Source organism: Condylura cristata, unplaced genomic scaffold, assembly GCF_000260355.1.
Source record: "Condylura cristata isolate star-nosed mole 26May11 unplaced genomic scaffold, ConCri1.0 scaffold00022, whole genome shotgun sequence".
Classification (NCBI taxonomy): domain Eukaryota; kingdom Metazoa; phylum Chordata; class Mammalia; order Eulipotyphla; family Talpidae; genus Condylura; species Condylura cristata.
Genome location: NW_004567123.1, coordinates 20301810 through 20314314, shown reverse-complemented (window position 1 = coordinate 20314314; position 12505 = coordinate 20301810). Strand labels below are relative to the sequence as shown.

Genomic DNA, 12505 nt, shown 5'->3' with positions numbered 1-12505 from the left:
CAATACATACATAGAAATGACAGCTCTACTTATAGGATTTGTAGTGTTTTGCTCACCTTAGTTATGCCCTGCTGTTACAGAAGGATGCCCTGCAGTGGTCTCGCAATCCAGCTGCAGTAGAGGGAGAGGAAACAGAAGACACAGCTGATGTGGAGAGCTGTGGATCTAATGAAGCCAGCACTGTGAGTGGTGAAAATGATGGTAAGTGCCTTTAACAAGATGGGCGAAGAGCCATAAGCAGTTGCTGGAGACTTACTTCTGTTTCCCTTTCTTCCAGTGTCTCTTGATGAAACATCTTCTAATGCATCTTGTTCTACAGAATCTCAGAGCCGGCCTCTTTCCAATCCCAGGGACAGCTACAGAGTTTCCACACAGGTAGGGAGGAGAGTTGGTGATGAAACTGAGTCGGGGAATGGAATGGTTGGGTAGGAAGAGCAAGACCAGCCTCGAGATTTGGATTCTTCTACTTTTGCAGTTGACTGTGAATGTTCAGTGAGTGGAAAAAGTCGGTTTGGTGTCTGCCTGTTAGTACCATTTAAAGATGGGCTGTAGGAAAAATAGGTAGTGGATCTGAGAGCAAGCAAAGTGGTGGTTTTTTCTCTATACCATGGTGGGTAGTTTTATTTATACTTACAATGGACACATTGAGTATCCATGGAGAAATGTAGCATAGTGCAGAGTGAGGCAAATATGAGCCCATGAATCAGTTGGAATTATGGCCTTGTCACTCAATAGCTTTGGAACCTTGGATAAATTCATTATCTATAAAATTAGGAATGACAGTACATTCTTTAGCTGGAGTTGATGCTTGACACAGTGGCCAGCACCTACCTCTCTAACATGAGTCTGGGCTGCTCAGTAGGTTTCAAGCTGGTTGACTAGGAACTCTGTTTCACAAGAGAGTGGGTGGAGGCATGATGAAGAGTGCTGAATTTGTGGCCGCGAACTGACTCGGACTCTTTCTGTATTCCCTGGGGACATGTAGGCAAACAAGCAAAAGAAAAAGACTGGGGTGATGCTGCCTCGAGTTGTTCTGACTCCTCTGAAGGTAAACGGGGCCCACCTGGAATCTGCATCAGGTATGTGTAAACTCGTGATGGTGATGGTTCTTCCACAGGTCCTGTTGACCTTGCCTCTCTGTGGCAGTGGTTTCTGACCTAGGTAGTAGTATGGTGCCAGTAGAGTCAAACACCCTCCTCTGGCAGGCAGTATGTGGTGGTGGTGAGACCTGATTTAGGTTCCAGTGCTGGGCTGTGCTATGCTCTCCCCTTTGCCTCACAGGGCAGTTGTGAGGATTGCATGGAGGTGTTACGCAGGTGCTGTGTAAAAGTGTTGTACCGTGTTATAATGCTATACAAACCAAAATTGCAGTTGCCATTCTTACATGATATCTGAAAAGCCAGACCATAAGGTGGTGATCTTGACAGCCAGAGATTGGGCCCTGGAAGCCCCTGGTATTGCTGGCAGCATCTCAGGGAGAGTTGGGAGAAGTAAACTTGGTTGAGAGCCACGGGTGCGGCATGGATACTTTTGACCAGTGGAATGCTGTGCCTTCAGGGTTCTCGGGCCGCCACGCCGATGGCGAGAGCGGCAGCCCATCCAGCAGCAGCAGCGGCTCTCTGGCCCTGGGCAGCGCTGCTATTCGTGGCCAGGCCGAGGTCGCCCGGGACCCTGCCCCGCTCCTGAGAGGCTTCCGGAAGCCAGCCACAGGTGAGTGGCTTGGCACTCATTTCTCTGCCAGTAAAGGGGGGCCCCTGCAGGCCTAGTAGGAAGGTGGTGTCTTTCCACTTCCTTCATCACTTTCTTTTTACTTCTTGGGTGGCCCTCTCTTTTTTGTTTTTCCGTGCATTTTGAGTATGATATGCTAGACTGAAAGAACTTGTGGGCAGAGATGGTGTCACATCACTCTTTGTCTCCGAAAGGTGCTCGCCTGTGCTGCCTTGGTCGTAGCAAGTGTTCAAGTGAGTGAAAATGGCTTCTGAGTTTCTCAATGAAGAATTCTACAATTGGATTTCTTTCTTTGGTAGCATCCTGCCACATATGTTCCCAATGTTGATCTGTAGTCTATGTCAGATGCCCTTTTTTATAAACTAGTTAATATGTTGAGTGGGAGCCAGTGGGGAATTTTGGGGCTCTAAGCAAATGCAGTAGCCTGTACTTTCCACCCAGGGCTGTTTACAAGGCTAGTATGATGCTTTCTATTTCAGGATTTACATCTCAAAGCCTGCATGGCCATTGTTTGTAGATAGGTTAGGTAAAGCCATTAAGAAAACTAGCTTTGAATAAACTATTTGAATAAACTATTGCCTGAGTGGGGACTACTTTTACTGTCTTAAAGCTTTTCCAACTCACCAATAGTGTCAGTCTAAGGCCTTGCAGGTTGAGAGTTAGGAGTATTGGTATTTCAGTGTACTTGAAGCAACTGTAGGTCCCTTTTGTCATGGAGATTGTACTTCTTCAGCCCATTTATAGAACTCTTCAGATTTTTCTATAGTACACTAAGAAGATATGCTTTTAAATAATTTCCATTATTTCTCCAGTTGGCTTTTGTAACCTGTCCTCCAACTTTGAGAGAAGTTGTGAGTTTGCCTCCCTACCTGGCTTTCTGTGGGAAGGGTGTCCTCCTCAGGCTGTGACAAAGCATGGCACAATCGTGCAAGGACATAAAGCCAAGTATTCTCTTAGGTTTGGTAGCAATGAGAGTAATCTGAAAAGAATTATATAGCTTAGTGTGAACTGAACAGTTTGTTTTGCAGATAAGTTCTGGTTAGTTTGTGTGCTGCCACCAAAATTTTTCCCTCAGTTGGCATATGGCTTTAGGATTTAAAAGCTGAAAACTCTCTTTATTTTGCTTCTTACTGCTTCAAAAATCACAGGTCAAATGAAGCGCAACAGAGGGGAAGAGATTGATTTTGAGACACCTGGGTCCATTCTTGTAAACACCAATCTCCGGGCCCTGATAAATTCTCGGACTTTCCACGCTCTGCCATCCCACTTTCAGCAGCAGCTCCTCTTCCTCCTGCCAGAAGTGGACAGACAGGTGCAGTTGGGTGGCTTCCTTATTGCTTCTTTATGGGTAGGCTTCTTTTCTTTTTCTTAATTTCCTTATTGGGTTACTTACCTGCTCCTTCTAGGTGGGAACAGATGGCCTGTTTCGTCTCAGCAGTAGTGCACTAAACAACGAGTTTTTCACCCATGCGGCTCAGAGCTGGCGGGAACGCCTGGCTGATGGTGAGTGGACTTTCTCATCTCAGGTAGTTTGAGAGGTAACTGCCATGTGTCGCTGGTATTTAAATTTCATATATTTTTCATCTTTTTTCCCCAACAGGTATTTAATACAAGGCAGACTTTCCTCACAAAATTAATAAATGTGAAGGATATTACTGTGCTCCATAGCTGCTTTAATGAAGCTAGGGAGAATTTGGGCTTTCATTTTGTTTGTATATTCCTGTGCTGTGTTGCTTCTTCATTAAAACTAATCTTTCTGGTAATCATGATGTTGTCTAGGTGGGTGGAAGAAAGTACTAGCATTGGTGCACACAGTAAACTCTATCACGTGTTGTCTTCTTGGACATTGCCACTTGGAATAATTGGTGGCTTAGTTTTGCAGGAAAGCAGCTACATGGAAGGGTTGGGAGGTCCTCCTTCAGGTTTGATGATTCACTAGGATTTGTGGACTCAGTATGTAGTCATACCCACATCTATACATTTTTGGAGTGAAAACCTATAGTGCAGAATGAGTAAAGGGAAAAGACAACCTGGGGTGACGTCACGGAGTGAGCTTTCAAAGTACTCTCCTTCTGGAGTCACAACAAGATACACTTAATCCCACAGAAGTGAGTTGTGACAACACATGTGAAATGTTGTCTACCAGGGAAGCTTCTTAAAGAGGTTGTGCCCAAGGTTTTCCTTGGGAACTGATCATGTAGGACCTCTACCTGGCACAGACCCAAATTCTAGATCCCCTAAAGGAAAGCAGGTACTTGCTGTAAACAATCTTGTTTGCACAAACAGCTTAGGCACAGAGAGCCATTCATACCAATTCAGGGGGAGATGGGAACTCTGAAATCTAGTTTCCAGATGTCAGCCAAAGAGCAGCCTTGTAAGCTAGACCTTCTTACGGGTAAGCAGTCAGGCCTGCTGTGTTACTTTCTCTGCACAGAGAGTAAGAATGGTTCTTTCTTTATTTTTTTGCTATTTCGATTGATGTATTGCTTCATATCATAGTGAAGAGTTAATTTCCCTTAAAATAGATATGTTGGTCTGTCATGTGAGAGAGCATCCGGAGGAGATGGACTAATGTGAAAAGATGGTGAAGGTTAAAAAAATCTCCAAAGTCACATATATTTTCAAAACTCCTGATGTGGTATAACTGGAAGATTTGGCTTTCTGTAAGATAGACATTAATGTTCTGAATGTGTGCACTCCAAAAGTTTTATTTCTCTCTAGGTGAATTCACTCATGAGATGCAAGTCAGGATACGACAGGAAATGGAGAAGGAAAAGAAGGTGGAACAATGGAAAGAAAAGTTCTTTGAAGACTACTATGGACAGAAGTAAGACACTTAGTGCTGTGTCCTAGTTGGACTCTGAGTGGAGGGATAGAGATGTTCTCTCAAGTGATGCAGGCTTACAGTGTATGAGAATGTGGAGCTTACAGTCATTCAGAGCAATGCCATTATAGGGGAGCTACCTGTTTTCTGTGGTTAGTGTCATATACATGCAGATTTATTTTGTTGTGAGGTAACCTGTGTATGGGTATGTTCAGGGACATTAGATAGGTCTCTGGCCTGTAACTGATGCTGAGTTTGGTTTGCAGATTGGGGTTGACCAAAGAAGAGTCATTGCAGCAGAATGTGGACCACGAGGAGACCGAAATCAAGAGTGATTTGTGTGTCCCAGGAGAATCAGCACGACCACAGCGTGGTCCAGCCACCCGGCAGCGAGATGGGCATTTCAAGAAACGCTCTCGGCCAGATCTCCGAACCAGAGCCAGAAGGAATCTGTACAAGAAGCAGGAACCAGAAGAAACAGGGATTGCAAAAGACACACAGTCTGTGGCCCCAGATACTCCCCTCTTCAAGGAGGGGGAGGCTGAGACTGATGCATCAGGGGGTGGCAGCCCCCACCTGCCAGGAATATCCTCTGCAGCACCCGACCCAGAGGGTCTTGAAATCCCAGGTGAACCTGTGGCTTCCCACATCCAGACTGATACAGAGGACCTGGCGCGTGCCTCTGTGTCTCCAGACAGAATTCCTAGCTTGCCTCAGGAGACTGTGGATCAAGAACCCAAGGATCAGAAGAGAAAATCCTTTGAGCAGGCAGCCTCTGCGTCCTTTCCCGAAAAGAAGCCCCGGCTTGAAGATCGTCAGTCCTTTCGTAACACAATTGAAAGTGTTTACACCGAAAAGCCACAGCCCACCAAAGAGGAGCCCAAAGTCCCGCCCATCAGGGTAGGAAGCTGTTTGAATTTTGAGTGCCTTGAAACCATGATCCCTTTGGGGCTCAGGAGATGTGTGGGAATTTTGCAGGGCCCCTTGTTAATAATGTGGGCATGTAGTGCCGCTCCAATAGAGGCATCCTGGAGCCAGACTTTGAACAAGGAAATAAGTTTCTGTTCTTCCTCACTTGTTTACTCTGTTGAAGTTATTGCTAAGGCTGGGAATCCTGTGGGGTTTCTCAGTCTTTTATTAGTTAGTATCATGTTCTTTCTGTAGTCACTCACATAGTCCCACCAGAAATTAAATCTAGAAGTATGGCATGTAACAGCCCTTGAGCAGACTCTTAGAATGGTGTGTTGTGGGTAGCCATTTTCTCAGGATTGTTACAATTGTAAGAAAAATTATTTGTTCCTCTAGGCCATGTCCCCTAAGTTGTTAATAATTCCAATTTAGCTTTATAATTCCTAGGTCACAACACATAGTCAACTAAAATGGTTTTCCAATTCTTATCTTGCAGATTCAACTTTCACGTATCAAACCACCCTGGGTGGTTAAAGGTCAGTCCACTTACCAGATTTGCCCCCGCATCGTCCCCATCACGGAGTCCTCCTGCCGGGGCTGGACTGGTGCCAGGACCCTCGCAGACATTAAAGCCCGTGCTCTGCAGGTCAGAGGGACCAGAGGCCACCACTGCCATCGAGAGGCGGCCGCCACTGCCATCGGAGGCGGGGGTGGCCCGGGTGGAGGTGGCGGCGGGGCCACCGATGAGGGAGGTGGCAGAGGCAGCGGCAGTAGTAATGGTGGTGAGGCCTATGGCCACCCTGAGCCCAGGGGATCCCCGAGCACCCCTGGAGAATGTGCGTCAGATCTACAGCGAACACAATTACTGCCGCCTTGTCCTCTAAATGGGGAGCAAGTTCAGGCCATAACTGGTATGTCCAGAGCCAAGAGAGAGAACCTCACTTCGCCCGAAAAGGAAGAGAGCAGTCCTGTACAAAGGGTTTCAAACATCCTGACGAGCAGACTGGATGATGCTTCCCAACTCCCCATTGCTCCAGCTGGAGGCCAGCTTCACCCTCCAAGGATCCCAGACTCCCTGTCATCCAAAACCTCAGCACCTGAGCAGTCTCCATTGCATCTAGGTGTTAGAACTGAATGTGGTTCTGGTACCACTTCCTGGGAAAAGGATAAAGAACAAGGACCCACTGTACCCACAGAAAACAGTCCTACTCAGTCTTTGGTAGGGGATGTTGTGTTAGAAGAAGGAACTGGCCAGACTGTAGATGGTGACTGTCATCCCACCACGAAAGAGCCTGTGAATGTGACCCCCATTTCCACTCCTGAATCGTCATTTGCTGGTTGCCTGCAGGACAGACAACCCGATGACGAATTAGGACTTGATAACTCATGCCCAACCATGAGGGAAAGTGCTACTAGACAAGAAAATTTGAAAAACAAGGCTCTTGTCTGTGCCGGTGCTGCAGCTTGGATGCCTGGCCCATTGAATGACAAGACGGAGGGACAGCCTGAACTGAACTCTGGAGAAAATGTCCCATCTGCTGAGCCCCAGGTCAGCAAGGGGCAGGAGAAAGCAGCTCCCATCACTTCAGCATTGCCTGGGGGGTTGATAGCTGAAGAGGGTTTAGAGCCCCCCAGCAGCTTTCCTTCACTCTGGACAGTGTCGGCTGGAGGATGTGCTGACAGTGCTGGCAGCAACTGTGACCAGATGGAAGTTGAGAGGCTGAAAATCAATGGAGACTCCGAAGCATTGAGTCTTCACAGTGAGTCCACAGACACAGCTTCTGACTTTGAAGGCCATCTCTCTGAAGACAGCAGTGAGGCCGAGGCTAGTGAAACCATGGTGAAAAAGGGATCTTTGGTGGCAGATGAGGAGAAACATGGCTGTAACCCACCTGCCTCACCATCCAAGGTGAATAGTGACCCAAGTATGATTTCAAGGACAGATGAAATAGCTGCTCCTCAGAGCTGGGTGTCTCGAGTATGTGCGACCCCTCAACGAATCCCAGACTCCCTTCTTCTGGCTAGTACTGAGTGCCAGCCAAGCCCCTTGCCCCTGGGTAGATCTGGGTCATCACTGGAGGTGACTAACCCACTGGTGATGCAGTTGCTACAGGGCAGCTTGCCTCTAGAGAAGGTTCTTCCTCCAGCCCTCAACAGCAGACCTGAATCTGCACACTTCCCACTCATGAAAGAGCAGAGTCATAGTCGATCACATGGAATGGGATCTCTGCAAGATGCTGGGGAAAACAGATGCACATTTAGCAGGAGCAGCCCTAGTACTCTAAGATCTTCAAAGGAACCACTTCTAACTGAGAGCCATGAAGCAAGCAGTAATATTGCCAGACTAGAGTCCGCCCCAGTTCCTGGTGAGCCCCAAAAGATTGTCCCAAATTTAGACTCCCTCTATCCAGTGACAAATCCAGTGGCTGCTGCTGGGAAGCTCCAAGGGGATTCCAAAGGGCAGTTCTCTTCCTTCAGTTTTGAAGACCAGAAGGAAGGCCATGGCCTGCCCCAGTGCAGTAATTCCATTACTGCCCCAGGCAAGAGTCCAGGAAATCTCACTACCTCGAGACCCCCTCGTTTCTCATCTCCAAATGTGATCTCCATGGGTCCTGATCAGAGAGGTCGGACCCTGGGTGATCAGAACAATGCTGGAGGTCAAGGGAAGAAACTCTTTGGCTCTAGGAAAGTGACTGCAGCCCTTCAGTGTCCCAGGCCTGTGGCACCAGTGCCGCAGCCTGCTGATGCTCCTCCTGGCTTTCCTAATACGAAGTTGGAGCCAAGCAAAAACCCTGTGTCTGGTGGGGTACAGACTCCCAGGGAGGATTGGGCGCCAAAGCCACCGCCTGCCTCTGTTAGCAGCATGAAGAGTCAGAAGACTTTTGTGGGGGGCCCTCTCAAGGCAAATGCAGAGAACAGAAATGCTGTAGGGCCTAGTACTCGGGAGCTGGTGGATCAATTGCAGGGAATGCCCTTTGTCCTTGACCTGCCCTTCTGGAAATTACCCCGAGAACCTGGGAAAGGACTCAGTCAGCCTCTCGAACCTTCCTCCATCTCCTCCCAACTCAACATCAAACAGGCATTTTATGGGAAGCTTTCCAAATTCCAACTAAGTTCCACCAGCTTTAATTATCCTTCCAGCTCCCTCACCTTTCCCAAAGGCCTTGCTGGAAGTGTGGTACAACTGAGCCACAAAGCACACTTTGGTGCGAGCCATAGTGCATCACTGTCCTTGCAGATGTTTACTGACAGCAGCAGGGTGGAAAGCATCTCACTCCAGTGTGCATGCAGCCTGAAAGCCATGATCATGTGCCAAGGCTGTGGTGCATTCTGTCACGATGACTGTATTGGACCCTCAAAACTCTGTGTATTGTGCCTTGTGGTGAGATAATAAATTATGGCCATGGGAAAAGCTGTATATTTAGTGTGTGTATTTTGATAATGATTGATCTTAAATCTGCATACAGAATATCATTGATACAGTAGACTGTCTCTCCAGCAAGAACATTCTTGCCTTTCCCTAAAATTTATAGTGCTAAAGCTCCTCCATCACTCACTAACCCTTGTTGTCTAACTGGAGGGGTTTCCTTCTGGGCAGCTTGTTGGGCTGCCCACAGCTGACTAACCAGCCTGAGCTCTCAACACAGTCTGGCGTAGCATGGGGAGCCAGCCTAACTCCCAGCGGGACTTGAAGCTGAGGCAAGAAGGCTGTGACCTCCACCAAGGGAACTCATTTACCTGAATTGAGTAGAAATGTCAGTCTTCCACTGCCCCCTCCCTACCATTTTTCCTTCTACTCAGTCTGGGGAGTTAGTTGATGGTTGAGAAGCCAGCACAGGGTTCCATTTAACTCCCAGCAGTGCCCACCAGGGGGCTCAAGTACCTGCTGATTTCAGGGTCACAGTCATTTGCCTGTTGAAGAGCCAGTTTGGCCTTTGGTTATGTTGCTGAAGCAGATTTGGAACTTTATCCGCTAGTCCACAGGAGCTTTGGAATCTTGAATAGCCCTGTTTGGACAACAGGATTGGGCATAGGCCTGTCTTTACTCTTGAAATGCCATCTGTAGACCTTTTAAATCAGATATGTAGGCATTTGGGCGGGTGAATTGAATTCCTCTGCTTGATACCTTCCCCGTCACTTTGGACTCTGGGAGTGGGCATCTCCACGCACCGTGTATGTGACAGTCATTTTACATTTTCAAAGCAGTGTGTGTTTCTTATTTTTATATTTTTAACTCTTTATCCTTGGATGTATAAAGTGAACTTTTTGGCTTCTGTAAGTATGCTCTATGCACCTATAAAACTGTTTTATCATGTATTTATACATTGTACACAGTGCTGGCCAATTCTGTAAATGGATGTATTGTACAGAGAACATGACCATCTCTCCCGTATTTTACGTCTTGAGCGTCGTTGCATTCAAATGGTGTAATTGACTTCTCTCTACCTGTGCTAGAGCGAGCCACTGCGTGCTGTGCTGCCCAGTGTGAGGGGGGAGTGATTGGTGTTTTACCAGGTTGGCCCCCATGCCCTGTCACAGCCTGCTGAGCCACAGTCACTCCTGTAAGCTACTGAGCAAATGATCTTGCTCCTCACCTCTTCTCCAACCTTCACTGGCTGCTCGCTGCCATTTGGGACAAATCACCACCACCAGTGTTAAGTGCTCCTGGATTCATGGGTGAGTGTCCTGGGCAGTCCCAAGCAGGCCTTCCAGAACTGACTCTAGTATACATCATCTGTCAGCAGTACCTGGGACCACATTATCCTGGTGTCACAGGACCCCTTTTGACTTAGTTTTGACAACAGGTTGGGGAAGAAAAAAAAGAGGTCTCCATGGTTGTCCCTCTCCCGACCCAGCCTTATTTCTTATACCTCATACCTTGACTTGTGGTAGAGTTGAGAGTCGTCCCTGTTTAACCCAGGCCTCCCTGTGTGAGTGTTTCTGTATCGAGTATAAAATCGGTATGGCCTCAGCAAGTCTTATTTCATCTGAAGGGTTATCCCCCACTCCCATTTCATCCACTGGCGTTTTGTCATCTGAAGCGTGAGTGAAAAGTTGTCAATGATGTGGTGATTTAACTGCAGTATTTGCAAAGTCCGAGTTGTCGACTTCCAGAGTCTCTTTACCAAAGATAGGTTCGAACAGAGGCCCAAGTGTGTCTGATCCTCTTCTGCTGCGAGCTTTGGGGCCACTCTAGGGTAGTTTGAAACTGGTCTGGTCCACGGGGCTGCCCAGGGAAAGCACTGCTCTTGTATGTCTCTTGTGGTATTGGAAAAATAAACCTGTACAACCTGCACTGTGGTCTTGGTCATCTTCTGTGGCCACCCTGATGGGATGGGAAGGAAAGTCAGGTTGGAGAGTAGAAGCTGCATTGAAGGCGCAAACCCCCCTGACATCACCTTTGGCTCTCCTGACATCACCTTTGGCTCTGGAGCATGTTACTGTTAGGAACTTAGCTATATAAAAGTCTCATCATCATCAGATCTGCAAGACTTGGCCAGCTTTAACTGTGTGCACTAGCAACAGAAACCTAATGAAAATGACAGGGTGTTTTCGCCTTGTGAGTCAAAGCCATGAACTCACATCTCTCCATAGCTACTCGTCCTAACTGCCTCATGCCAGACTGATATTGCTGAAGAGGTTTCCCAGTGGCTGCTGATCTGTGGGGCAGGTGAATAGTTATGATCTTGAAAAGCCATAAACACAAGCACCTCTGAACAGTAGCAGGCAGCAGTGAAGGAGGTGCTGGCCCAGGAGGAAGTTGTACTAGTCCAGTGGGCTTGAGTGGATGGCAGGCTGCAAGCGGTTCCCCAGTTAAAAGTCCTCAGACTTAACATGAGTACTTAATGACATACCAGAAACTAAGTTTATAATCAGCTGAAAGCAATGGGGAGGCAGCGGGATGGAAACAGAAACTAAGATACACAGCCCTAATTTGCTTTTTTGAATTGGAGAAGGAAAACTGGTGGAAGACCTTTGGTGGAAGCACGACCTGTCTTGCCCTCGTGTGAGTAGAGGAGAGTGGGCTTTGTGATGTTGGAAATTCGTACTTGGAACCAGATGCTGATGGTGCTTCTTGCTTCCTCTTGTCTCGTGTGTGAATTTGAAGGCTCAAAATAAACACCTCTGACCTCCAAAAGATAGATTAAAAAGCTCTGTAAGGGCAGAGTTAAGAGTTGGGCTTTTGTACTGGTGCTGTTCGGTAGAAGTGCATTTGGAGAAGTTGAGTCGGGTGGGGGTGTGGTGATTTTGCAACGACTTGTGGTGTGTGTGTGTGTGTGTGTGTGTGTGAGACTTGGTGTCATGGGAGTACCCTCTTCATGTGCAGGGTTGGGACCTGACATTGCCAGTCACATCTCAGTAGGAAGGTAGAATGATATGGGGGCAGAGGGCTCATCTGATACCTTCAGCTCTGTGATTGGGGCAAGTTTCTTGGCTTTTCTGACAGCCTCTTCCTGCCTGGAAGTAGTAGATGCTTCATTACAAAGTAGTGCCTGGTCATGTGAACTTACAGTAACAATCTGTACAAGCTCCTTTCACGCTTGAGCCTCATCCCAGAGGAGAGCCATGGGTTGCCTGGAGTGCTGTTCTAAGGGGTAGTGCAGGCTCTAGGTGGACATCTGCCATTTGAACTCATACTGTCGTCACTGAGTACACACGTCCAGAGTTCAGATACTGAGTGCTTGGTGGGAGAGGATTATTTTACTTGTCCAGAGATAGAGGAACTGTTTGGGAATTTGAGAATGCTATCCTGCTGGCTGGACGTGGTGTCAGTTTATATCTCTTTTGAAGTCAAATCTTGCTTGAAGGAGGTGTGTATGTGTGTGTGTGTACACGTGTGTGTCTGTGTGTGTACACAGTAGAGTGCCCTGAACTCATTAGGGAGTTGGCTCCTAAGGAAGCCAAAGATTTGCCTGCCTGTGCTCTGAGGGGAGGCGGCACAGCCTGTGTTGCCCTTGTGTGGATGCCTTTCAGTGGTGGAGGAGAGTGGGCTTTGTGATGTTGGAGATTCATATTTGGAACCAAATGCTAATGGTGCCCCTT

At 47.6% G+C, this 12505-nt stretch overlaps 1 protein-coding gene across 2 annotated transcripts in view; it reads left to right on the top strand.

Moving 5' to 3' along the window:
• The window catches only part of ASXL1 (additional sex combs like transcriptional regulator 1), a 68131-nt gene extending 57376 nt beyond the window's left edge, over positions 1-10755 (top strand). Inside the window, exons 5-13 of one of the 2 annotated variants that reach the window (XM_004687292.2) lie at positions 81-201; positions 278-375; positions 986-1079; positions 1558-1710; positions 2877-3040; positions 3135-3231; positions 4450-4555; positions 4819-5452; positions 5958-10755. In XM_004687292.2, coding sequence (XP_004687349.1) covers positions 81-201; positions 278-375; positions 986-1079; positions 1558-1710; positions 2877-3040; positions 3135-3231; positions 4450-4555; positions 4819-5452; positions 5958-8852 — 4362 coding nt within the window. In that variant the 3' untranslated portion in view covers positions 8853-10755. The remainder of the gene's footprint in view (positions 1-80; positions 202-277; positions 376-985; positions 1080-1557; positions 1711-2876; positions 3041-3134; positions 3232-4449; positions 4556-4818; positions 5453-5957) is intronic. The other variant, XM_012728314.1, reaches the window with a different exon arrangement.
• The last annotated feature ends 1750 nt before the right edge of the window (positions 10756-12505 follow it).